This window comes from Zingiber officinale, chromosome 1B, assembly GCF_018446385.1.
Source record: "Zingiber officinale cultivar Zhangliang chromosome 1B, Zo_v1.1, whole genome shotgun sequence".
Taxonomy (NCBI): domain Eukaryota; kingdom Viridiplantae; phylum Streptophyta; class Magnoliopsida; order Zingiberales; family Zingiberaceae; genus Zingiber; species Zingiber officinale.
The window spans coordinates 126558122-126582869 of record NC_055986.1 but is presented as its reverse complement, the minus strand read 5'-3'; the positions used below and the strand labels follow the sequence as shown (position 1 = coordinate 126582869).

Below are 24748 nucleotides of genomic sequence, written 5' to 3'. Positions count from 1 at the left end.
GAAAAAAATATTAACGACACATTAAATACACGTCATTAATATTATCATCCATTTATTATTAACAGCGTGTGGACGCTACAAATGGGACTATGAGAATCACTATTTTGTTATTTCTCATTCTTTTATTTTTTCCCCAAACCCATCGCGACTCTCCGCCTTTCTCACGCGACTCTCTGCCCTCCTCGCCGTTCGAGTCTCCGCCGCCTCCTCGCCGCTTGAGTCTCTGCCTCCTCCTTGCCGCTCGACTCTCCACCCCATCCTCGCCACCTCTCTCTGCCCTCCTCACTTCTTGACTCTCCACTGCCTCCTCGTCGCTTCCTCCTCGCCGCCTCCTCCTCGTCGCTCGAGTCTCTACCTCCTCCTTGCCGCTCGACTCTCTTCCTCCTCCTAGCCACAAATCACTAGCTGCAGGGCATTCCTGCGCAGGGGAACCAAATGGTGGCCTCGTAATTCGTGTCGTTTCTCGGAAAAAGCCGTGAGGTTCCCTTGCTTCGGCGCGAGGAATATCGCGGAGGCGGGAAAGTTTTCTAGGGTTTCGAGTAGCCTGTCTCTCATGGCAGCCAACAACAGAAAAGGGTTAACAATATTTGACGCGACGAAGGAAAAGCCCAGATTTAGCGGTAGGGTTTCATACTCGTCTTCGCTAGGAGCTTCATCGGTGTCGGATAGTTTGGCGACGACTGGTGCCGAGAGCAATGGGAGGAAGCGGAAAACGACTCCAAAGTGCCAAGGAAAAATCTTGCCTTTGTTTTCCCTCAACATGAATCCTCCCAAGGTACCTATCAAGATTTGATCTTTCATTGGAATTTAGGGCGATGATGGTGCATTAAAGGGAGAATTATCTTACCACAGGAGGGAATTTCTGGTACAAAGAAATGCAAACTGCGCGAGGGCGTGAGCAGAACATCAATGGTAGCCGGAAACTGGGAGAAGATGTCAAACCGCTTGAGCCGCTAACCATGTCAGGGCAAGAAGAGGGCAAGCCACCGACAGCCACAGCCTAGCCGAGAGGGTAAGCAAAAAACACACTTTTCTGTAGTGATTTGCTCTTCTTATCTCCCTCCTTTGCGAATTTGAGATTGCCACTGTCTTCTTCACCAGGTCAGGAGAGAAAAGATCGATGAGAGAATAAAGCTTCTCCCAAATCTTGTGCCAGGTTGTAGTAAGGTAAAAAACTTTCCTCCTAGTAGTTTGGAGTTTGTTTACTACAAATAACTTATTCTTGATCAAATGATTTCAAATCCATATGATTTTTAATTGAAAAGTGACAGGCAAGGCTGTTATGCTCGATGAGATCATCAACTACGAGTAGTCCTTGCAGCGGCAAGTTGAGGTAGAACTACAACAGATGATTGATTTCTCTTCATCAAACTATATTTCATTCTAAATTATGTTCATCTTGTCTTAGTTCTTGTCCATGAAGCTTTCCACCTTGAATTCCCAGCTAGAGTTTGATATGGAGACTCTCCTCCTGAAAGATGTAATTTCTTTCACTCTCTTTGCTAAATCTTATCACTATGAGTTAGGCTGACCATCTTGTGTCTGTTGGAATGTATACTATAAGCCTAGCTTTTGTATGAATATCTGTTTTGAAATATTTTGAAATGAGAATCACTTTGATCAAATGTTTGCATTTTATATTTATATATATATGCCAATGCAGTTGTCCATTTAATTTATATTGTAGATAACATGATGTATGGTGTCACACAGAAGATCATGTTATCGGTTTCTTATAAATTATAAATAGTAGCTCACAACCAAGATGGATTAGGATAAATCATTGGAACGGTTGTAATGTAATTTGATATTAGTCTATCTTAACTATAAAATTACACTAGTACACTATGTGTGTATTGAGCAGGACCATCTGAGATTGTTCGATTTATACTGACTATATAAAAGAACAGAACCTCTGTTATTAGGGATGTGCACCCTCTTAATACCTATATAATAACAAGCATGTATATTTAGTATTTATTTCTTTAACTTATCAATGTGTGAGATTTATTCGTTAAATCAATAGACCCGATGAGTTGAGAGATAGTATTATTTATATGGTGTGTTGTTGATTATAGAAGGAATCTGTGTCTTAATTATTTAGACTGATGATGTCCCCTTGAGGAGCTCGTAAGGATTATCATGTAAACCCTGCAGGTGGACTTAGTCCGGTATAATAATAAAGTTGAGTGGTACTACTCTTGGAATCAGATGTTAATTAATTGAGTTGCGAGTAACTTATTTAATTAACGGATATACGATATCTTAAGCATGGGGAGATTAGCACACTCATGATAAGAAGGAGCACATATTGTAATATGGGATTGGTGCGGTAGTTCAAACACATATTGTAATATGGGATTGGTGCGGTAGTTCAATAATAAACCTTTAGTGGTATGAGTTATTATTGATGGACTTGGGTTGGATGTTCGGATCGAACACAGGAAGCCCAAGCCCATCAGGAGGCCTAAACCAATTTCTCCTCTAGGTCTCTGTTGTAGCATCTATATATAAAGTTTCGCATCCATCCATCCACAACTTGGTTTGGTTTAACTTAACTTGGTTTGGTTTAATTTAACTTGGTTTAGTTTAACTTAACTTGGTTTGGTTTAACTTGGTTATAGAAAGGGAGATTTTTTTTTAACAGAATTCTGTTATTTTTTCTTTCTTTGTAGCCGACGGCAAGCCTATAAAAAGGAGTAGGTGGTGGCTCATAAAATCTAATTTTCTAATTTTCCCACAAAGCCTCTTCTCTCCTTGTGGTCGGCGCCCCCTCTCCTTCTCCTTAGCTAAGATCGGCGCCCCTCCCCTTCTCCTTTGCTAGGGTCGGCACCCCCTTCATCCTTGGCGGCCGGCGCCCCTCTTCCTTGGTGGCCGACGGATTGGAGAAGAGGAAGAAGAAGAAGAGGAAGAAGATTAGAAGGTGCCACATTCTAGAACCTCCTTTTGTAGGTGGTGGTTTGGAAACCAAGAAGAGAAGGAGGGTGGTGTTGTCGTGGTAGATCGTCGCCCACACGACATCCAAGAAGAGGAGAGGAATACGACAGAAGATCAAGAGGTAGCTACAAATAAAAGGTACAACTAGTTCTTTAATTCCGCTACGTAATTAGTTAGTTTTCTTTGTATCATTTTTTAGAATACCAACACAAGAGGTCAGCGATCTTGTACTTCGATCAAGGTGTGCTTTGATCATTCGAGAACTTACTTGATTGATCAAACATATGACTGGTCGAACATGCGGGTTGCTAGAAAAAGTTCTGTTCTTGTACAATTTTTCGTATAGGGATTTACACAGAACAGAATTCCCAGCGCCAACAATTGGTATCAGAGCGAGTTTTCTGGTTCTGTGTGATTGGTTTTCGATTAAATTATGCACTGTTCATATATAATTTAGACAGGATAATAGTAGGATATGCAAAATAGATTAACTCTGTGGTTGCAGGCATCCTAGTTCCAATTATTATGGCATATTGTGTTTGTATGTGATTTGAACCCTCGGGCATGTCGAGGGTATTTTGAGTGTGCATGATTGTAATTATTAAATATAGCCAGAGATGTATTAGTTTATTTTACATTTTGTTCGATCTAAATTACATGTACATTCCTTCGTGGAATATAGGATCGATAAATGTAATTTTTTATTTCTTATTGTTGCGGATTGCTATGTGTGGTGCTACTTTGAGGACCGGAGGCGCGACGGAGAAGGAAGCGAGATACACGCGACGGCTTGATCCATTGGCGATATATTAGAGGACAGCGATCCATTGGCGGCATATTGGTGAACAGCGTTGGATGGGGCTATAATAGTTGGAAATTTTATTTTCATATTTATTGCCTTTATATGTTATTTGTGTGTGTTGTGATGATGTTGTTTTATGTGCTGTGATGTGTGTACATGTTAAAATTCCTCAATTTAAATAACTAAGTAGGAGAGAGATTATTTAAATAAATCTCACAGTCTCCATTACTGGTTTGTAAGTGATGTATTCAAACTTATGCGTTGACTTTGAGTGTCTTCTTTCATATCAGATGAGTTTGTTTGTCGATCACTAGATCAAACATCCTCTATGGATGATTATAGGAAATTATTTAGGTATGTGCGATCTTCTCCATCTGAAGGGGCACAATCCTAATTAATGGATCAAGTATCAAGTAATTGTTAGAGTGAATACTAAAAGCCTAGCTTTTTGTAAACATTTATTTTGAAATAAAGAATCACATTGGTCAAATGTCTACATTTATATGCTAAGTGTAGTTGTTTAATTAATTTATATTGTAGATAACATGGTGTGTTGTATCACACACATAAGATCATGTTATCAATTTCTTATAAGTTATAAAAGTAGCTCACAACTAAGATGAAAAGGAACAAACCATTGGAATAGTTGTAGTGTAATTTGGTATTAGTTTATCTTGACTATAAAATTACACTAGTACACTCTGAGTGTATTGAGCAGGATCATTTGAGGTAGTTTCTTTTTATACTGACTATATAAAAGAACAATACCTCTGTTATTATAGAAGTGTGTACTCTTAATCATGATATAATAACAAGCATATATACTTAATACTTATTACTTTAATTTATCAAAGGGTGAGATTTAGCTCGTTAAATCAATAAGCCTGATAAACTGAGAAATGATATTATTTATATGATATGTTGTTGATTATAGAATGAAACTGTGTCCTAGTAATCTAGGTTGATGATGTCCCCTTGATGGGCTCATAAGAATTGTCATGTAAACTCTGCAGGTGGACTTAGTCCGACATGACGATAAGGTTGAGTGGTACTACTCTTGGAGCTAGATATTAATTAAATGAGTTGTCAGTAACTCATTTAATTAGTGTGCATTCAATATCTTAAACAGAGGGAGATAAACACACTCATGATAAAAAGGAGCCCATATAGTAATATGGGATTGGTGCGGTAGTGCAATAATAACTCTTTAGTGGAATGAGATATTATTGATGAATTCGAATTGGGTGTTCGGGGCGAACACGGGAAGCTCAAATTCATCGGAATACCAAAACCAATTCCTCCTCTCGGTCCTTGTCGTAACATCTTATTTATGAAGTTTTATATCCACCTAAACCTACCTTCTTACCCATCCATAGGTGGTCGACCAAGCCAAGCTTGGAGCCCAAGCAAGGGTCAGCTAAGATAAACCTTGGATGGATCAAGTGGTGGTCGACCCTAGCTTGGAGCTCAAGCTTAGGTGGCCGGCCACAATAAAAATAAAAAGGATTTTATTTTAAAAATTTTTCTAATGTGGAAGACATGATTTTAAAAGGGAGTTTTAAAATTAAATTTTACCTTTTATAGTTTCTACAAAGGATTAAGAGAAAGGTTTGATATCTTTATACCTTTCCTTATTTGTGAATTGAAAGGAAGATTTTAATTTTGGAGAAAACTTTCCTTATTGTAATCATCCACATGTTTTAATAGAGATGTTTTAATTTTTAAAAGTTTTCTTTTATAACAAACCATGAAGGAAATTTTTTAAAAGAGAAATTTTTATTTTAAAAAATTTCTGTAAACAAATTATGAAGTTTTAATTTTGTGTTTAAAACTTTCCTAGTTTGGAGGACTTGTAGGGCCCGACCATTAAAAGAATAAAAAGAAATTTTAGTTAAATTTTCCTTTTGTTCATTGGCAAGGGAAAATAAGGAAGTTTTAATTATGTTTTAAAACTTTCCTTATTTGCCAAGATCAAAGAATATAAAAGAGAGGGTAGAGGTGCCTCACCTTACAACAACAACACATCTATTTTCTCCCCTCTCCTCTCTCCTTTCTCTTTTCTCCTTTTGTTGAGGTCGGCGGCACTTGGAGCTCTTATTTCATCTTGGTGGCTGGTTGCTTGTGGAGAAGAAGAAGAGAAAGAAAACATCCCTTGGAGCTTGGTTGATGGCCGAAGTTCTTCATCTCTAGGAGATTGTTGGTGGCCAAAACTTGCAAGGAGAAGAAGGAGGCTTGGGTGGATTCTCATCTCGGTAGATCTTCGCTCACACGACGTCCGAGATAAGAACAGGAATACGATAGAAGATTGTGAAGTTTATAAGCTACAAAGAGAGGTATAACTAGTTGTCTTGTTCCACATCATACTAGTTTTCTTTGTATGAATTTTGAAATACCAAACACAAGATGCTAACGATTATAGGTTTCAAATTTATGATTCGATTTTTTGTTTCTTTTGTTTTTCGATCTTGTGATTCGATTGTTCTTAATGGTTAAACCTAGGGTTACTACAAGGAGATTAAATATTGAATTTCGTTGAAAGACTTTATCTAGGAAGTGGTGGATGATCCCATACCCAAGAAGGCCTAGTGCCTCGCCATGTTTAACCTGGAAACCGATCTCTGAAATAAATATTTAATCGAATTTGTAACATGGGTGGATTTGGATTAATAATGTTAAGCATCGTTTGCGATCTAAGTCTAAACCTCTTAGAACAGATAAGTTGAATTTGGAATTAATAATATTAAGTTCTATTTACGATTCCAAATTTAATTTCTAAAGAACACAATAGGTTGTTAGGAATGGTTCGGGACTTGTACAAAATTTTTGTATAGGGGAACCAGTACGATATTCCGAGTAACAACCAATAGTAATGGTATATACTTAGGCGCATTTAATAGTATCCTCTCCATCGGAGTCACTGCTATTATTTGTGTGACCGAAGATGAACCAACAATTAATTTTATTTGTCATAAAGTTAGGTTAACAAGATAATAAAATTAATGGGTAAAACCTCCTCTTACAAATGTTTGAATTAGTATACGTCCACACTATCATGGCATATAAAATTCACGGTGTTTTGAGGTGTTGGTGAATTTAAATTATATTGTTTGAGGAATCAATATTATTTTAAAATCTAAAGTTTTAACCAAATATTTTATTTTGTGATTCTTAGGATTTGAAAATGGTTTTCAATACTCTTGCTGTTATTTTAAAAGAAAATAAATTTACTGGTCAAAATTATATTGATTGGAAACAGAACTTGGATATTGTCTTAACTGCTGAAGAATACAAGTTTGTACTTCTTGAGGTCTGTCCTAGCGTGCCTAATACGAATTCTAGTGAAGAGGAGATAGAGAGACATAGGAAATGAGTCAAGGAAGATGAGATGGCGCGGTGTCACATTTTGGCTTCTATGTCAAATATGCTGCAACATCAACATCAGGCCATACCCACTGCCTGTGACATGATGCTCAATCTCAAGGAACTCTTCGGACACCAGAATCAAGCTACCAGGCAGGAGGCCATGAGAAACTTAATAACGACCACCATGACTGAGGGGGCACCCGTAAGGAATCATATTCTTAAGATGATGGCTCATTTGAATGAGATGGAAGTCCTTGGAGCTGAAATCGATGGGGAAACCCAGGTCGATATCATTCTCCAAACGCTGCCCAAGAGTTTTGAGTAGTTCCGCCTGAACTACAACATGAACAAAAGGGTTTATTCGTTGGCGGAACTTCTGACAGAACTCCAAGCGGCAGAAGGGCTATTTCATCAAAGTTCACATTGCTGAAAACGTTTCTGCCTCTAAGCCGAAAGGCGAAAAGAAGAAGAAGAAACAAGTTGGTTCAGTAAAGAAAGTTACTCGACGAGAAGAACGAAAGAGCTGACGGGCTCGGTGCGTCCGAAGGACGAAAGAGCTGCGAAAGAGTACACCGGTGGACGAGAAGAACGTGCGCAGCGTTCGAGGGACGAGAAGCTGGGTCGGAAGCCTGCTCGAGGAGAAGGCCGGAAATTAGGTTCGGGTGAGCCCTATTTCGGTTGGTCGAAATCACGCAAGCGATCGGAGCTTCGGAAGAAGAGGAAAAAGAGAAGTTGGAAACTATTTATACCATGCAGTATTTATACCATGCTGTCTAAGGCGCCTCAGACCAGTCCGAGGCGCCTCCAAGGCTGTTTGAGGCGCCTCAGACCCAGCCAAAGTTGTCGTTTGGATTCGGATAAAATTTTATCCAATCAAACTATTGGAGGCGCCTTGAACCCCTGTTGGAGGCGCCTTGGACCTTCGAGATAGACTCTCTATGAGTTATATAAAGGCCCCTGGAACTAGGAAATGAATATCAATTAAGCATTCAACTCTGTATTAAGTTCCTAGCAACCTCTGAGCATTCTAAGTGTGTAAAGAAGGCTTCTCCGCCTACAGTAAAGGAGATATTATAGTAGAGCTGTTTGACCGCCTTGGATTAACAACCATTTTGGTTGTAACCAAGTCAAAATTTTGTCTCCTCTTTTATTTCTACTTTTTATTTTATTAGTGTTACATTTTTGAGTTGAAAAACTTGAGGAAGGTATACTTTATTTTTCAGATAATTTATCCCCCTCTTGTCGGCCCCGCTGCACCAATAGCTGTGGACCGAGTAAATCAATAGATAGTGTTGATAGTATTGGACATACAGATAGAAGTGAACAACTTATTCTAAATGATAGAGAAAAAAGTTCCTAGTTGGAATCGTATTAGTAATTATAATTTCAATAATGTTGATTATTTATTTGATATTAGGAAAATGACTTTTTAAAACTTTATTAAAATCTTTTGGTATCCAAATTTTCCATAGATTTTCATAGATTTTTTAAAAAAACATTATACAAACTTTAAACCTTGGTAAACTTTAAAAAATAAAATGTCATCTATTCATTCTTGAGATTTCTATAGACTTTTAACCCAACAAGTTGTTAGGATCGTTCGTACTCGGCTAGAGAGGGGGGGGGTGTGAATAGCCGACCCCAAATCGTCGTTTCTTTCTACAAAACGTGTTAGCGCAGCGGAAAATACAAAGAAACGAAAGAGAAGAAAACCAAACCTTAACACAAGGATGTAACGAGGTTCGGAGATTAGGGCTCCTACTCCTCGGCGTGTCCGTAAGGTGGACGAGTCCAGTCAATCCGTCGGTGGATGAGTCCCCGGAGAACCGGCTAATACAATATACTCCTTGTGGGTGGAGAAACCTCGCCACAAACGTTTGCAACAGCAAACAAAGAGTACAAGAACAGGAAGAAAAGCAATACAATATGAATACAATAGCACTCTACCGATTGCTTGCTTTCTTGTCGACTGGAGGTGAAGCAGCAACTTCACAACCCAAACGCAGCAGCTGGTCGACGACTGGAAGCTCACGCGAAGCTTCGGAGGCAAACTCAATCAAAGCTCAGTTGAAGCAGAAGCTTCAGCAGCAGAAGAACAGAAGTTCTAGAAGAAAAGGAGAGAGTTCTTGTGCAGCAGCCCTCGACCCCTTTATACCTGCGAAGAAGACAGCGAAGAAACTAGCCGTTGCGTCGCAACGGCTAGAACCCTGATCGGTCTGTGGACCGATCAGGGAAGCTCCTGATTGTTCCCCGATCGGTCCATGGACCGATCAGAACCTCCGATCGGTCGTGGGGACCGATCAGGCCTATGCTGATCGGTCCCCGCACCGATCGAAGCCGCAGAGTTGCCCAACTCTGTGTGGAATCTGATCGGTCCCCGGACCGATCCCACGCGTCCCCTGATCGGTCCCGGACCGATCAGCCCAAGCCGATCGGTCCCCGATCGATCGAAGCCACAACCATGATCACCTTTGTCATCCGATCGGTCACCGATCGATCGACACAACGATCACGGATCGGTCTGCAGATCGATCCAGCTTGGTTTTTGCCCAAACCAAGTCCCAAACCTTCCAAACCAATATCCGGTCAATCTTGACCTATTGGTACATCATGCTTAGCATCCGGTCACCCTCGACCGCTAAGACTCCCCACCATGTGTCCGGTCAATCCTTTGACCCACTTGACTTTCCTCTTCGTGCAAGCATCCGGTCACCCTATGACCTACTTGACTTCCCATCACCGATGTCCGATTACCTCGATCCATCCGGATTTTCCTCGCCCGCTCACTCACTGTGACTTTCACCTAGCTTCACTCACTAGGGTTTTCACACCGCCTAACATCCCAAGATTTCTCACCTGCTTCACTCACCAGACTTTCCAACTGCCTAACATCCCAGTTAGGACTTTCCCACTGTCTGACTTCACTCACCAGGACTTTCCACACTGCCTAACATCCCAGTTAGGACTTTCCCACTTTGCCAAGCTCCCTGCTTGGACTTTTCCCGTGCCAAGCTCCCTGCTTGGACTTTTCCCGTGCCAAGCTCCCTGCTTGGACTTCTCCAGCGCCAAGTCTCCATACTTGGACTTTTCGCGTGCCAAGCCCCCTGCTCGGACTTTTCCAATGCCAAGTCTCCATACTTGGACTTTTCAGGTCAACCAGGTCAATCCTTGACCTAGGGTTGCACCAATAATCTCCCAACCATCTATTCTTGTCTCACATCAAGAATAGAACTCTCTCACGAGTGTCAAACATCAACATGCAACTCAACTAGGTCAACCTTGACCTAAGGTTGCACCGACAATCTTCCCAAGTCAAACATCAAAATACAACTCGAGTCAAGTCACCTCGAGTCGGGTCAACCAGGTCAACCTTGACCTAAGGTTGCACCAACACAAGTCTCTCTCTTTTTGACCGTAGTCGCCTTTCTTTTCCCTTCCTCCACGGTTCTACCTCTTCCTTGCTCCTAAATTGACCTCCTCTACCGTTGTCTACCGTTGAATATGAGCTCCATCTGCTAATCAAGCGCTCTCTTTCTATTTCCTTGACTCTTCTTCAATCTCTCTCTCTCTCTCTCTCTCTCGCGTAGGCAAGTGGGCATCTATTAGTATTAAACTATTTGGCTTTATTATTTTGATGCATCCGGGAGAAATCGTGGCGCTTTGTATTTTTTTAAATCTACTACCGGAAGCATCTACTCTCGTCTAAAGTATCGACATCAATGTTTGGCTCCATTTTAAAGTGTGTATTATCATATCCAAGAATTCACTAGAAAGGTCGTCACCTAAAAAATGAAAAGGAGTTATTCAATCTTTGTCATGTCTCCTTGAGAAACGTCATTAAAAGAATATTTGGAATATTTAAATCAAAGTTTAAAATATTCAAAATAACTCTTCCATTTTCATATACAACACAAGTCAAGTTTGTTTTGGCTTGTGTTGGATGACATAATTTTTTTCACAAGGAGTGTCATTCTAATGGATTTTTTGTTGAATTAGATAATAAAATTTCATCATCTTTACCTGAACATGTGGCAAAAAGACGATTCGCTCGCCCCCAGCGCCCCCGCCAACCCGTCCCTAGGCCAACACGGAGGAGGTAAATCACGGGTGGCTACTAGCCATTAGTGCAAATGGCCAAGACATGAGGGAGGTTATGCTCGGTCACACTGAGTTTCGACCTCAAGACTTCATGTGGCAACACCCCATGCCTTAACCATCGCACCGCCCCGAGGGGACATCTTTACCTGAACATGTTCATGATGATGATTGTTTTGATCAATTATTTGATACTCATGAACAATAACGAGTAAATATCAATGTATAGAAAAACATAGTAGAGAATCAAATGTGGAGTGATATTCAACATATTGACAATAGTGAATCTTAATTTTTTTTTTCTTTTCCATAAAAGACTATTAAACGTATTATAAATTCTTATTAGTTTTTATTATCTGGATATTTGATATTGGTATTATGTATCATTAAAAAATATTAATTAATTAATTATTTATATTTAATTAAAATTTTAATTTCTAACTATAAATTGAATATGACTTATTAATACGTAAAAAAATATTAAAATGTGTAAAATCAAAAATAGAATGGATAACAATGATCCATCTACCTTTTACGTTTTCCAAATATTTTTTTATAAATTTTAAATTAAAAAAATATGTAAAAATAATCTTTTTCTTCTTAACTATTTGACGGAGTGGGCATAGTGTCTTAACTATTTGACGGAGTGTGCATAGTGTCTAGACAATGATTTATAAAATATTATTAAATTATAAAATTCATAAATTTTTATGAAAAAATTTATAAATATCAATAAAATCTTTTTAAAAAACTCATAGAACTTCATAGAATTTTTTCTACAACTCTATACAATTCTATAAAAATTTAAAAATTTATCAAAACTCCAAAAAAATCTATCACTAAAAAAAAAAAAAATGAATGAAAGTCGTTAAATCTATGGATTGAATACAAGTATTATCCAAATTATAACACAAAATGTCTTCATTTTTTTTTAAATAAAAAACGACCCTTGTGACAAACGAAATCTCATGCTGCTGCAACTTGTTTGAGTGAGCCATCATTGCAAGTGTTGCAGACAGGAGGCTTCAGAGTAGTTTTAAGGTTTAAATTGAATTTCCAGATACACAATGCTGACTGCTTTTGGCTGAACCACCGTCAGCTTTGGAGATATTATCATAAGCGATTGGTGGAGATACATACCACAGTGTGTACTTTGACCCAAAACGAGCATAAACCCAATTTACATGGATCGAGCAAATTAATAATTCATGATTCGCTCGCCTTCAACGCTCCCGCCAACCCATCCCTAAACCAACACGGAGGAGGTAAATCACGAATGACTATTAGTCATTTGTGCAAATGGCCAAGACATTGAGGAGATTATGCTCGGTCATGCCGAGTTTCGATCCCAAGATCTTATGTGACAACACTCCATGTCCTAACCATCGCACCGTCCTGAAAGGACATTAACAATTCATGAAATTATACAACAACGTCACAACACAGGCAATGCCAAAAATCTCAATGGCCCAGAATACTTAAGGCCACTGACATCACTTCTTGTTGTAACCCTTTTTAGTAAGCAATTTGCAATCAGTAGACAATATGCCATTGCTGGTCGCCAGAAGAAACAGCTGAAGGAGGTAAGTTCTTTGAATTGGTGCAGAAGAATAAACAGGATTGCGGCTCGTGCCTCTCTGACACGGCTTTTCCAATCAATTAGAAAATAAAAACATAAATTTGAACGAGCTTCAAAAGCTTTCTCCCGCAAATCAAAGTAAGTGGCTCAAGTGAATAAATTGAGGAAATGAATACAACAATCTAATTAGTGTTTTAGCTGGAGTTTCAATTCAATTTGAACATCTAGGGTATAACAGCCATGAATGTAGACAAGTACAATAATAGTCATTAAAGTCAAGAGCTCTCTTTTGACAGTAAGGTGAAATGTATTTTGTCCCAGAGAAACATAAAAGATGAGCAAATCTTCTGGTACCATGAATGTAAGAAAGTACAATAATAGTCATTAAAGTCAAGAGCTCTCTTTTGACAGTACAACAAGACACCCTAAGCCTGATGACTTTGCTAAGGTGAAATGTATCTTGTCCCAGAGAAACATAAAAGATGAGCAAGTCTTCTGGTACCATGAATGTAAGAAAGTACAATAATAGTCATTAAAGTCAAGAGCTCTCTTTTAACAGTCCAACAAAGCACCATAAGCCCGATGACTTTGCTAACGTGAAATGTATCTTGTCCCAGAGAAACATAAAAGATGAGCAAATCTTCTGGTACCATGTATGTAAGAAAGTACAATAATAGTCATTAAAGTCAAGAGCTCTCTTTTAACAGTACAACAAAGCACCATAAGCCCGATGACTTTGCTAAGGTGAATGCATCAAGTCCCAAAGAAACAAAAGAGACGAGCAAATCTTCGGATGACGAACTATAAAGTTACTAGATTCTCCAAATTCAAATAATAATAACAAGCCAACACATAATTCTCATGACCTATCTAAATACAACTTAAAAGGATATAAACTGATTGTACCAATTTATACACTATGTGAAACAAACCACTCTTCACTAGCAGATAAGACAGTTATGGAAGTCTATAAGTTTCTACAAAAGAAATTACAGATTACTTAAAAAAAAAAAGTGAAAACTTAACTCTCAACAGTTCTTAAACAATAATTTCATCCATAACTGACTACTAGATGTTTTTGCTCAAGTCTTAATAAAAGAAAAGAAACATTCTCCAATCCATCATATCAAATTCAACCATATATTACAAACTTAACGAGATTTTGGGCATGGTTTTTCTTATTGAATTGATTTGGATAGAGTGGAAAGACATGTGCCTACCTGCATGGGTTTTTACTTTTTAGTGTACCTACACGAGAAACACAAAGCAAATTTATCAAATGATACATTATTTCATGAAAATGGTTTATTTTTCTTGTATTCCTAGAATTAATAATTAAGAAGCTCATGCTTAATAACTTAGATTCTCACTCTAGCTTTAACTGCCATGAAGGAAAATATCAGGAACCTTGATTCAGAGTAAAATAAAATTCTCAATACCTTAATCCCACTGAATGAATTCCTTTCTGTCTGCAACAACTTTACCAAGGGGTTCCAATTCTAGATGCGGTAGCAAAGCGGAACTTTTTCTTTTCCAAAGCTGCAGGCTTCAGAATTTGGAATGAACACATCAAAGTTTCATCCACACTCATTATAGCACCAGAATTGTCAAATTCACCACAGTAGTTTGGAGTTGAAAAGATTGTTACAAGCTGCCTATCAGCAAAGAGCTCATATCCATCCTCCACCACCTAATAAAAAAGGTTAAGCTGAACTTGTTATCCATGACTTTCACAAGATAGTTTAAAAGGAGAGGCTGTTTAGGGAGGATGTCAGAGGGAAACTCTTCTCTAACCTGGTGAGCACGACAAATAAGGTCCAGATCATGTTTCTGAAGAAAATCTATCACTATATTGGAGCCAAAGGTATAAGAAACTCCTCTATTGTTCATTCCCCACCCTTAGACCTCTTTACTGGGATCTGACCACAAAAGATCACAAAGAAATCCACTGTCTGGCACATCAGTAGGGTGCGCCAGATTCTGAATTTGGTCCAAATTATGCAAATCTGGAGAAAGACCTCCATGCATGCATAGGATTTTTTTCATCAATAAGAGCGGCCACAGGTAGGCAATTAAAACAATCAGTGAAAACCTTCCAGAGTCTCACGTTGAACCTGCGTTTGCATTCATCGTAGAACCCATATATCCTATTTATTGATGCACATTCATGATTGCCCCTCAAAAGAAAGAAATTTTCTGGGTACTTAAATCTTGTAGGCTAAAAGAAGGCATATGGTTTCAAGGCTTTGTTTTTGTCGGTCCACATAATCCCCTAAGAATAAGTAATTGGCTTGAGGTGGCAGTCCACCATATTCAAAGAGTCTTAATAGGTCTCAATACTGACCATATATCACCTGTTTAGATGACAAAAGGACATGTCATGTTTGGAAAATAATCAAATCAAGATAATCTATATCCAGTGAAACAACTAACTCTCATTTTAAACCCAGTTTCCAACAACTTGTTATTCAAATCCATAAATTTGACTGTTTATGAAATCAAAGACAGTAGTCTCAAATTTCATAAATTACTAAAAATAGTTATCAAACATGAACTAAAACCCAATAATTGTTCACATGGTAGAACATGCCTATAAAAGAAAATGTGAATAGACTGGACTATTATCTCTATTTTTCCATAACTACAATGATAAATGGAAATGAACTTCAATACAAGTCAAGGGAAACCAGTAAAAAAAAAAGGCAGCTCAGTGCACGAAGCTCCCGCTATACGGGGTCCCAAGGAAGGATCCATTATACGCAGCCTTACCCTGCTTTTTGCAAGAGACTGTTTCCAGGATTCGAACCCGTGACCTTTTGGTCACCAAGCAACAACTTTACCGTTGCACCAAGGCTCCCCTTCAAGTCAAGGGAAACCAGTACCAAAACAAAATAGTTGAAACACATAGGAATAACCTAACATGCAAGGTCTTTCGTTTTGTGATATCCAGCTAAAAGAAATAACTCAAGTTAAATGCAATTCAAGTGAAGACTAGTTATACTTGTCCATAGGCTTAAATGGGTCTTACACCATCTTGGCTTAGACATTTTATCATATACTTCAAGCCTTCCTATTTTTACAAGCAGATCCTCAACAAATATAATATACTTACTAGATATGACCATACAGAATGGTATATACATTGTTGTCAACCTCACATACATACATACGCATATGCAGTGCTTCACTGCATTGTATAGCTCTGAAATACGCATATGGAATTATATATGCTTTAATATTTAGTTTCATCCACCTAAACTGGTTTATTAGTTCATCCCAACTTAATATCTTTAGAAAATGTTAAAGTTTACCATGAAAAATGCAGTATATGTTGATAAAGAATCAATAAATGGGAAGGAAATAGATGCCTAAGTTGCAAAATGACAGGATGAGGAAGCAAAAACCATTGGTTGGTTAGGATAACAAAGAGATCATGCTTTAATATGGCTAGGAAATGTAACTAATTGCAAAGGCTTCAACACGGAATTAGCAATTTCCATTGAAGATGTCCAAATTCTGTATCTCATAACAAAAAATCAATGGATCATAACTTGGTATGAGCAAGAGACATGGGGAAATGTAATGGTTTTTGAGGAATTTAATGTTAGGCATTCTTCAAGAAGATTATCAATCTTAAACATTTGAAGCATTTTGCAAAAGCAATACATTTTTTGCCTATTGGTAAATGTTACCTTCAACTTTGTTGTCAATTACATGGGTATTCAAATTATATTTTTGTAAAAATAAGTATTTATTAATACATTATGCATATGCATTGCATATTTGCCAACAATTGTAGATTTATCACACAGCTATTCCATCATACACCTCCAGCAGTTGTTTTTGAAAAGTTCACATATATGACAACAATGCAAAACCTCACCTCAATCATCAAAAGAATGTTCAAAATTTTAATGTATTCTGGTTGATAATTTTTTCATTATGCAATTTCAGGATTCTTCTGGCATGTCGAGTAACCAGAAACACCAATTTCCTGGCATCTCCGTCGTACCTTGACTTGAGAAGGAAACCAAGGTATTAATTAAATAATTTAAGCAGGGGGCATTCAAGGAAAAACCTGACCTAAATAATGTGCAATAACTATTTATTCAACTAACTAGAATTAGAACACATGCCATAACGCTGCGTCAAAACGGCAGTCTTTAGTGCTCAATCTAAGATATTAATCAGATTTCAGTAGCTTTTCCACCCCCCTCGATATTCACGAGATCAAAACAACTTAATGAACTCCCGCCAGGATAACGAAAAAAAGAAGAAAAAAATACTAGAACTTACCACAAATCTTAATAGGCGCCTCAAGCTCCAAGAGATTGGGCTGCTGCAGAAATATGTCCTTGGACACTAGGCAAAGCTGCCGGATCTCTGCCTCGAGAAGTTGCACCTGCTTCCCTGGCTTGCTCCCCTTCACTCCCAGCAGCTTCTGGATGATGACATCCAGCGCCATAGAATCCATGAACGAACCCTTGTCCCCTCTCTCCTCGCTTGACCAATCCCCACAACATCACCGCCGCCCCGGACAATAAAAGCGGTGAAGCCAAGAAAAGGAACCAGAAGACCACGTTTTTCTCTTCTGTCCACCGCTCAATGTTCCAAGATTCCAACGCCTAGAGGGACAAAGACAAAGCCTCCCTTCTATTCCGCCGTTCGATTTGCTTACTCGAACAGCACCATCGCGATTGTTTCTTCAATTGGGCACACCAGAATAGATCTTCGCACTCCGCGACCGTCCAGCCTCTCCCTCCTCTTTCCCTGTCGAAGCGGGGAAGAAAAGGAGATGCTATTGCGACATAGTGCCGTCGAGAGAGGTCGTCAGGGTCGGTCACTGATGACGATAAATAATATCTTACCCACTCCTGTAGACCCCAAAGAACACCCGAACAGTTTCCATCTGGACCGTCGCCTCACCCGTCGAAGTCCTGGACGGCTAGAAATTATTTAGTACAGCAGCCAATGCGTCCTCCACGTGCGTCGCTAGAAAATACAACGTGTTTATAAAGCGCAGCAATTCTTGCACACCAAACTCCCGATAACAGAAGTTTGGCTGGCATCTCCTGGGCATGGTTAATACCCTGCACTTGCCGAACTTACCAGATGGCTAATAGTCGAACCGTTCGCTCCATAATTAATTGGATCGACAAATCTGAATACTTAAGTTAACCAAATAAAAAAAACAATAAACTATCGGCATTGTCATAATTTTTGTGTTCTTTGGACAAGTAATTAACTAGGTTTTTTAAATGGTTTTCAAAATTCTGAATCAGACAAAAAAAAAATATTAAATAAAAAATAAAAAAAGTGCATCTTGATGTAACCTGAAAATTGGAGGTCCAGAGTACAACATGTAGGAAAACTAACTCAATGATAAAATAAATCAAGTTCTATAGACTCTGTTCATCACAGCCTTTCTCTCCACTTTACTTATTCTTTTCAGCGGCCAAATTATGTGGGTCACTCTCCCTCGAACCAAACCTAAAGGAATCTGCACAAGTAGAAAATGTCAAGTCATTGATCTTCACATTTAACTAGCTCAGTAACACTATCAAATTTTTTTTTTTTGAGTTATTAGTTAAATCCCTTGATATCTGCAGCAATCCATGAGTTTTCATGGTAATATCCAACACAAGGATCTTATTCTCCCAAAGCAATTGGCGTTTATTTATTTTCTTAATGGTTTGCTAATCAAAAGAAGAAAATGAAATTATCCTTCAAATATCACTGCAGTACTCTCCTAAAGAGTAATGAAGTTGGAAGTAGACAAATTTAATGCTAGTTGTGTATGGTCTAAGGCAACCTCCTCAATCCTTTTCATCCAGATTTAGACAGACATTGGATGATTTGATAATTACCATGTAATAGAAGATTTATAGCATAAACAATCAAAAAGTTACATAAAATATAGAGAGAAAACGTTTCTTTTGGTATGTGTGGTGTTCTGACTCAACATGTTAAATTCAGGTCCAACTGGATTACTAAATTTTGGTATTGCACTATACTGCATACACTAGCATAATCAACATATGTGCTGCAGGAAGAACCCAAGTTACATGCATTAATCTCTAGTTTAGATGTTTAAATCTATTATTTAGCTACATGAATCTCAGCTTAACTAGCAGGGAAAAATAATAAGAAAGAATATCGTGAAAAGATATCTCACAGGGCCAAAATGTCTCGAGTCCAAACTAGAACTTCTATTATCGCCCTCAACCCAACAATGACCCTCTGGTATCTTCACTATATCATGAGAGTTTGGACATTGCATCCAATCACCAGGCAATGCAATTAATCTTTTAACAAATTCCTTCTTGTGATCAGTTGGAGACCTGAAAAAAGCCAAAGGGTGAGAATAAGAGAATGGATCAACATGAGATCGCCGTGATGGTCAATAATTTATTTCACTAATGCTAGGATCGGAGTAGGTTATAGCTCATCTCATTAACCCTTTCAACATGATAAGTTTGGTATTTCATAATTTAGGTTTTCAAAGTATTTGCCCCTTTGAATAATAGCTAAGGTTCGTTGATATATTGGGAAGGCTATAGTCTTAGTAGATGATATAAGCCTTTATATTTCTTGCAAAAGAAACCACCAAGAAACTTAGATAATGGGGAAAAAGAAATCCGCCTATGACTCAAGATAATGTACATCAGAAGATGTGATAGATCAATGAATGTCCCTATACATAATGAAGGTAAATTAGTTTTCCTTTTGTTGGCCTACGAACAAGAGTCTCAGTTGTTTTTGAAATTGAAGGAAAGTAACAGGCTACGGTTAAATTAGCAACCTTGAACTAAGAAATCATATTCTCAAGGACAATTCATTTGGCACTAGTTTATAGTTTAATTTCAGAGGGAAGAAAAAACAAATTATTAATGTATGAATGCCCAACTTATTAACTAGATCTACATTTACCTGTGGTATTCCAGTCAAAAGGAAAACTGCAGTGAAAGCTAAATGGTGTTCTACGTCTCATAACTTACTTGAAGGTAATTACATCTCCATGTGAAAGTTTATCATCCCAGAACCTTTCAACCAACACAATGTCACCTGTGGTCAAGTTACTGGGTGAGTATCAAAAGGTATAAATCATGAACAATTTTGTGAAATAGTTATTTCTTCAACATTTAATCCTTTGGTTCCACCTAGTCTTTTTCATGGATACATACCTTTCAAGAATGCAGGAAAGCTACCATTGCTCGTTGTAAATGTAGGATGCATAGAACTACCCGTCACAGAATAGACAGTAAAAAATTTATCAGAAATAGTTAGTCCAAACATAATTCCCGTGATTGATTTTTTCAAAGAGAACCATAGAAAATTGGCTGCTTCCATGTCAAGATTTCTGCAGAAGAAAAACCATGCCATGAGAAAAAACACTAAACAGACAAAATAAAACGAACCAAAACAACATGAAAGAATATCTGAAATGGATGAAGACATCAAATTTGTCAAAAGAAAGCCATCAATATCATATGATGCAATAGAATGTTCTTCGAGTACAAAGAAGCAGTAGAAAATTCTTGTTGTACAAAAGGTACAGGAGGTTGAATGCGACTCAAAACAAACTTGGTGGCCAAAGAAGATTGTCAATAACAGATTTTGTTATTTTTTAGACTCAATTAAGTGAATGAGCAAAAACTTCAAGTTGCACGAAAAAAAGAGTTATTTGTTCAGCAAATACAATGTACATACAAACAACATGTCAAATCAATTTGATATCACATAAGAGGTTTCACATAGGAAAAAAAAAACATTAGTAATGGGAGCTCAGAACATATATTTGTCAAAAATGACCTATTGTGAATTAGGATTTAGGAGCGTCTCTAGATCAAATAGATACAATTTGGTTAGTTTATTAAGAAGATGTTAAGTTACTACAATCAGCAAATTGGGAAAAATGAAAACCTGAGCTTAGAATAAATTCATTGAACTTAAACTTACAATGGATAAGCTCAACTATTGAATTTACTCAATAATTGTCATGCCACTGGGTGTAATTTCCACTTACTAGGAAGGTACTCCACTTGATGATAGTATGAAAAGAAGGAACCAAGAGCCACGCACCCAAATACTAACTCAAGGTAATTGGGAAATTCAACAATGTTTACATGGAAGTAAAAAACTTTGTATCTACAAAAAAAAAAAATGAAATAACTCTGAAAACTCAAAATAATATTCAATAATTATAATAACACAAAAATCTATAAATTAATAGAAATTCAATGTCGATTGATCAAATTTTGATCCTGCTACCTAAGTATAATCTCAATTCCCCTCAACTACCATCAAATAACAAATTTATTTATTTTCTATTCTAAACTAGATATGTCAACCAAAAATGAAATTATAATAAAATAAAATATTTACCTTTACAATTTTTCCCGGATGGAACACGATAGGTGAATGAGCCTAAATAACACATCGTGATTAGTCCGAAATAATAATTATTCTTCAATATCAACATACAACTATTTACTATCTTCACCTTTAATTGGACAGCGTACGATAAAAACCTCGTTCGATAAGGATACCAAAAGGCTAAAAAAAATGAGGAGGAACAACGATCCTCCTTGGTTCGGGCAAAAGACGCCAGAGAAGAAGGATAAGAGTTGTGGACGGCGCCTGGAAAAGGGAAGGAGAGCCGACTGATGGCTATGGACACAGGGAAAAGTAAAAAAGAGGGAGGGAGGAAAGTCCTCTTGGCTAGTCGCCGGCAGCGGCCTCCCTTAACTCCGGCAACAACCAGCGGCGATGCTTGCTGCTGTGCACGGAGAGAGAGAGACGCTGGAATTGGAAGAAGAAGTAAGAAGAGGGATAGCGGTGTCGACGGTGATTGACGGCCGGTGGAGGAAGGCCTGTGGTCCTCTCCCTAGCCTTAACGGCGGCGGCGCGCGGAGGAGAGGGGGGCGCGGAGGCCGTAAGTAGGGTTTCTAGTGTTGGCTGGAAAAGAGGAAGAAAGAAGAGTTGCTAGAGCCGGAAGATCATCCCTAAGATTAGTAGGCATATAAATATGAACTTGGCTAAAAATTAATATGAACTTGATGATGTTATTTGTCAAAATCAAGTTACGATGAATATGAAGACCCATTCATGATCTAGTCGTGTTTGATGTGGACTCTAGTCACGCGAGCGTATTCATCTTTTGTCACAATTGATGTGGACTCTAGTTACGCGAGCGTATTCGTCTTTTGTCACAATTGATGTGGACTCTAGTTACGCGAGCATATTCGTCTTTTGTCACAATTGACGTGGACTCTAGTCGGCTTATTTTTGGTCTAGCTTGGTTACCTGAACCCCACCATGATTTGAACTACCGACTGCTTAATTTTAGGTTCAATTTTAAAGGATAAGATAGCCAAAAAAATATATTTTCGGGAGCATTTTGGAAAAAAAACGAAGAAACCTAATCGACCACTGTGTGCACATATCAAAGATATCCAATCAGAAAAGAAAATCAACTCCTTTAATTCAATTACTTGCTGGTTTATTATCGAAACAATTAGCTCAGGATATTTCTTATGCAAGGGAAGATTTCCATGCATCAAAGAGGTTGAAGTCTAGATTTACATATGAACTCAAAAGTTTGCTGAGGATCATCGTCCATGGAGGGGAATACGATATCAATTGTTCAGATGAGAGATGAAACAAGAGTGCTGCTAAAATAGAAGTTACAAGCATCGTATTACTTAACAAACTAATCACAATGCAAAGAAGTGCTAAACGATTATAACTCTAGAATTGAACAAAACATTCCAAGCAATTAGAAAGCAAGATTGCAGGGATTTGCTAGCACACACGGTCATCATTTCTTCATAGTTTGTCCATTCCAAGCAAAGGGGGAGCTTAATCTACTTATATTTTTACTGAGTAGGCGTCATCACTCGTCACTTGGGGAGGACTTGTGCGGCGTGAGCGTTGGCCGCGGCCTGGTTCTCCTGCTGCTGTTGATAGTTGAGCGGTCGCCGGAAGAGCATGATATGCGGCTCCGGGCGATGGATCGCATAGTGCACCCATCCCCTGCTCTGCTGCACCCCAATCGCCCGCCACTCGTTCTAATAATGTACCGATCATAACCATTCAATCATAAAGAGACGATTTTGTGAGAAAAAAACTAGGGTTTGGAACATTGATTGACTTACCTCGGAGAGGAGGCGGTTCTTCGGCATCGCTTTAGACACCTCCGATGGGAGGACGACATGCCTGCGCACAACAAGGAGCGATTGGTGAGCGACGGATCTAACTACTGTATCTACCACAGAAAAAAAAATGGAATTTGTTACAAATTAGGACTCTATTGAGATCGATGGCTACCTGTACTCGTAGATATCGTCGAAGTACTTCTCGGAATACTGGATCTGTCCCATTTCAACCTACCTCTCGGTTCTACTTCAATCGAGATGTGACTGCGCGATTCCAGAGGATGAGAACAACGCACGAGATTTTTTTTAAAGAAAAGAATAGAATCTCATACAAAAAAAACTCCGCTGAAAACCAAAAATTAGATTAGAGAAAACAGAGAGGGGGAGAGGCAAACCCTAATTTGGAAGCGAAAGGGAAAGAATGCGTCCCAGCCCGGAGAAAGCTCTCGAGGGCAGAGATACCGGAAATTGAGAACTAGGGCTAAAGAAAGGCATGTATATGAATACATTGGACGGTTACGATTTGATCACGAACGAGATAGATCAACGTTATGGATGCGTCGTTTGAAATTTGAAATGCAACGGCATGGAACTAAATGGCGCCTTCTCGACAATGATTTAGGTGTTTAATTATTGAGCAATTAGTGAAGTAATGCCGGAAACTATACAAACTAGCCCCTTGCGTGCCAACTAGAGCCATTAATATGAGTTGAATCCTTCGTATTGACCTATCACATCAAATAATTTTAAGTAGATTGAATTAAATTTTCTCAACTCATTTAAAAGTAGACTTAAAGTCTTAAACAGACTAACTCTTAGAGCATCTCCAATGTAAACTTTATTAGAGGTTTGTAAAATTAAAAAATCTCACCAACAAAAACTTTTATGATTGTGTATGTAAGGTTTGGGGGTTTTAATTTAAGAGCATGTTTGAGTTTTCAAATCTGCTTTTTTCTCTTAAACATAGAGTTAATAATTAATGTCAATGATTGCCTTAATATTTTATAACGTTTCATTTTATAAATAATTAATAATAAATCCACTTATGGAGAGAATTAATGTACATGAGCCATGCAATTACATGTGGAGAGAATTACAAAAAAAGCTCACTTAGAGCTTTAACTATTAGGAATATTTCAATGAGTTTTTATAATGTTGATGTGGCATATTGAAATCTTTAAAAAAAACTCATTCAAAGCTTTAACTATTGGAGATGCCCTTAGCGGGCTGCGCGTCTAAGTCGGTCGGTCTGTGATGGGCTCGGATTAGCCCACAAGTTGACAAGATTTTTTTTTTTAAAATAGATTATGGATTATGAATTTTTTAAATGAAAATTGTGAATTTTTTATATCAATCACTTTGGCTAACATGTATAAGTGTAATATCAAATATTAGAAATTTTATGGGGGATTTTTTTAGAAATATTTATTCATGAATTGATCAAATTAAATGAATTGTAGCAATTTTTTATTTACTTTTTAAACTTTTTTTGATGGTCTAGTCCATCTAACCCACAACCAACTTTGGGTTTAGTTGGATTAAGAATTTTCAAATCCGTTCCGTCCCATCCTACCTGTGATGAATTTTTGAAAGTCAACCATCTGACATTTCAAATTTCAACCGTCGCCTTTGTTTAAAAAAACATATTATATATTAAGAATATAAAAGATGCGCATACGATTTTTTTTTTAAGTTTAAGAAGCTTAGACAAATACAATATTATTTATATGGATAAGTTAGGAGGTGTACTTATTCATTAATGATTACTAGTGTTTAAAAAAAATGCTTACATGATCTTATAACCACCAAATACAT

General features: G+C 37.9%; 3 protein-coding genes and 1 long non-coding RNA gene across 6 annotated transcripts; 1 reads left to right on the top strand and 3 right to left on the bottom strand.

Annotated features, from left to right (window-relative positions):
• Positions 1–716: 716 nt before the first annotated feature.
• On the top strand, positions 717–1126 carry LOC121996962. Its single transcript, XR_006116200.1, has 3 exons — positions 717–775; positions 853–1012; positions 1102–1126. It is a non-coding gene; the product is annotated as an uncharacterized LOC121996962 (long non-coding RNA).
• Positions 1127–13084: 11958 nt separating this feature from the next.
• Positions 13085–21955, bottom strand: LOC121977881 (mitochondrial inner membrane protease subunit 2-like). 3 transcript variants are annotated; one of them, XM_042530294.1, is made up of 9 exons: positions 21280–21955; positions 21162–21203; positions 19961–20136; positions 19775–19841; positions 18952–19117; positions 18110–18276; positions 14571–15130; positions 14216–14466; positions 13085–13419 (listed from the first exon to the last, which is right to left on the bottom strand). In XM_042530294.1, exons 3-6 carry the CDS (start codon positions 20124–20126, stop codon positions 18169–18171), a joined length of 507 nt encoding a protein of 168 aa, XP_042386228.1. In that variant the 5' UTR covers positions 20127–20136; positions 21162–21203; positions 21280–21955; the 3' UTR covers positions 13085–13419; positions 14216–14466; positions 14571–15130; positions 18110–18168. The 3 variants fall into 3 exon arrangements, with proteins under 3 accessions (XP_042386228.1, XP_042386222.1, XP_042386236.1); XM_042530288.1 differs by lacking the exon at positions 13085–13419 and adding an exon at positions 13426–14024; XM_042530302.1 differs by lacking the exons at positions 13085–13419; positions 21162–21203; positions 21280–21955 and adding an exon at positions 20736–21109 and having other exon boundaries at positions 13426–14466.
• Positions 14009–17241, bottom strand: LOC122041923 (serine/threonine-protein phosphatase PP1-like). Its single transcript, XM_042601810.1, has 4 exons — positions 17073–17241; positions 14682–14782; positions 14261–14466; positions 14009–14024 (listed from the first exon to the last, which is right to left on the bottom strand). Exons 1-4 carry the CDS (start codon positions 17239–17241, stop codon positions 14009–14011), a joined length of 492 nt encoding a protein of 163 aa, XP_042457744.1.
• A 442-nt stretch (positions 21956–22397) lies between the features above and the next one.
• LOC121977903 (cyclin-dependent kinases regulatory subunit 1) lies at positions 22398–23406 on the bottom strand. The gene is made up of 4 exons (XM_042530308.1): positions 23329–23406; positions 23106–23197; positions 22934–22994; positions 22398–22846 (listed from the first exon to the last, which is right to left on the bottom strand). The coding sequence occupies exons 2-4, from the start codon at positions 23156–23158 to the stop codon at positions 22679–22681; spliced, it is 282 nt and encodes a 93-aa protein (XP_042386242.1). The 5' UTR covers positions 23159–23197; positions 23329–23406; the 3' UTR covers positions 22398–22678.
• Between the last annotated feature and the right edge of the window lie 1342 nt (positions 23407–24748).

What these genes read in the sequence shown, in the direction of transcription:
- LOC122041923 (XM_042601810.1), bottom strand. Translation starts at nt 17,241, where the DNA reads ATGGCGCTGGATGTCATCATCCAGAAGCTGCTGGGAGTGAAGGGGAGC. An exon ending in GGCGCCTATTAAGATTTGTG is followed by an intron (nt 14,783 to 17,072) that starts GTAAGTTCTAGT and finishes GTCTTTCTCCAG; the next exon opens with ATTTGCATAATTTGGACCAA. An exon ending in GGTCAGATCCCAGTAAAGAG is followed by an intron (nt 14,467 to 14,681) that starts GTCTAAGGGTGG and finishes CTTTTTTATTAG; the next exon opens with GTGGTGGAGGATGGATATGA.
- LOC121977881 (XM_042530294.1), bottom strand. Translation starts at nt 20,126, where the DNA reads ATGGAAGCAGCCAATTTTCTATGGTTCTCTTTGAAAAAATCAATCACG. An exon ending in CTTTCCTGCATTCTTGAAAG is followed by an intron (nt 19,842 to 19,960) that starts GTATGTATCCAT and finishes ACTTGACCACAG; the next exon opens with GTGACATTGTGTTGGTTGAA. An exon ending in GGAGATGTAATTACCTTCAA is followed by an intron (nt 19,118 to 19,774) that starts GTAAGTTATGAG and finishes GGCTTTTTTCAG; the next exon opens with GTCTCCAACTGATCACAAGA.
- LOC121977903 (XM_042530308.1), bottom strand. Translation starts at nt 23,158, where the DNA reads ATGGGACAGATCCAGTATTCCGAGAAGTACTTCGACGATATCTACGAG. An exon ending in GACGATATCTACGAGTACAG is followed by an intron (nt 22,995 to 23,105) that starts GTAGCCATCGAT and finishes TGTTGTGCGCAG; the next exon opens with GCATGTCGTCCTCCCATCGG. An exon ending in AGAACCGCCTCCTCTCCGAG is followed by an intron (nt 22,847 to 22,933) that starts GTAAGTCAATCA and finishes GTACATTATTAG; the next exon opens with AACGAGTGGCGGGCGATTGG.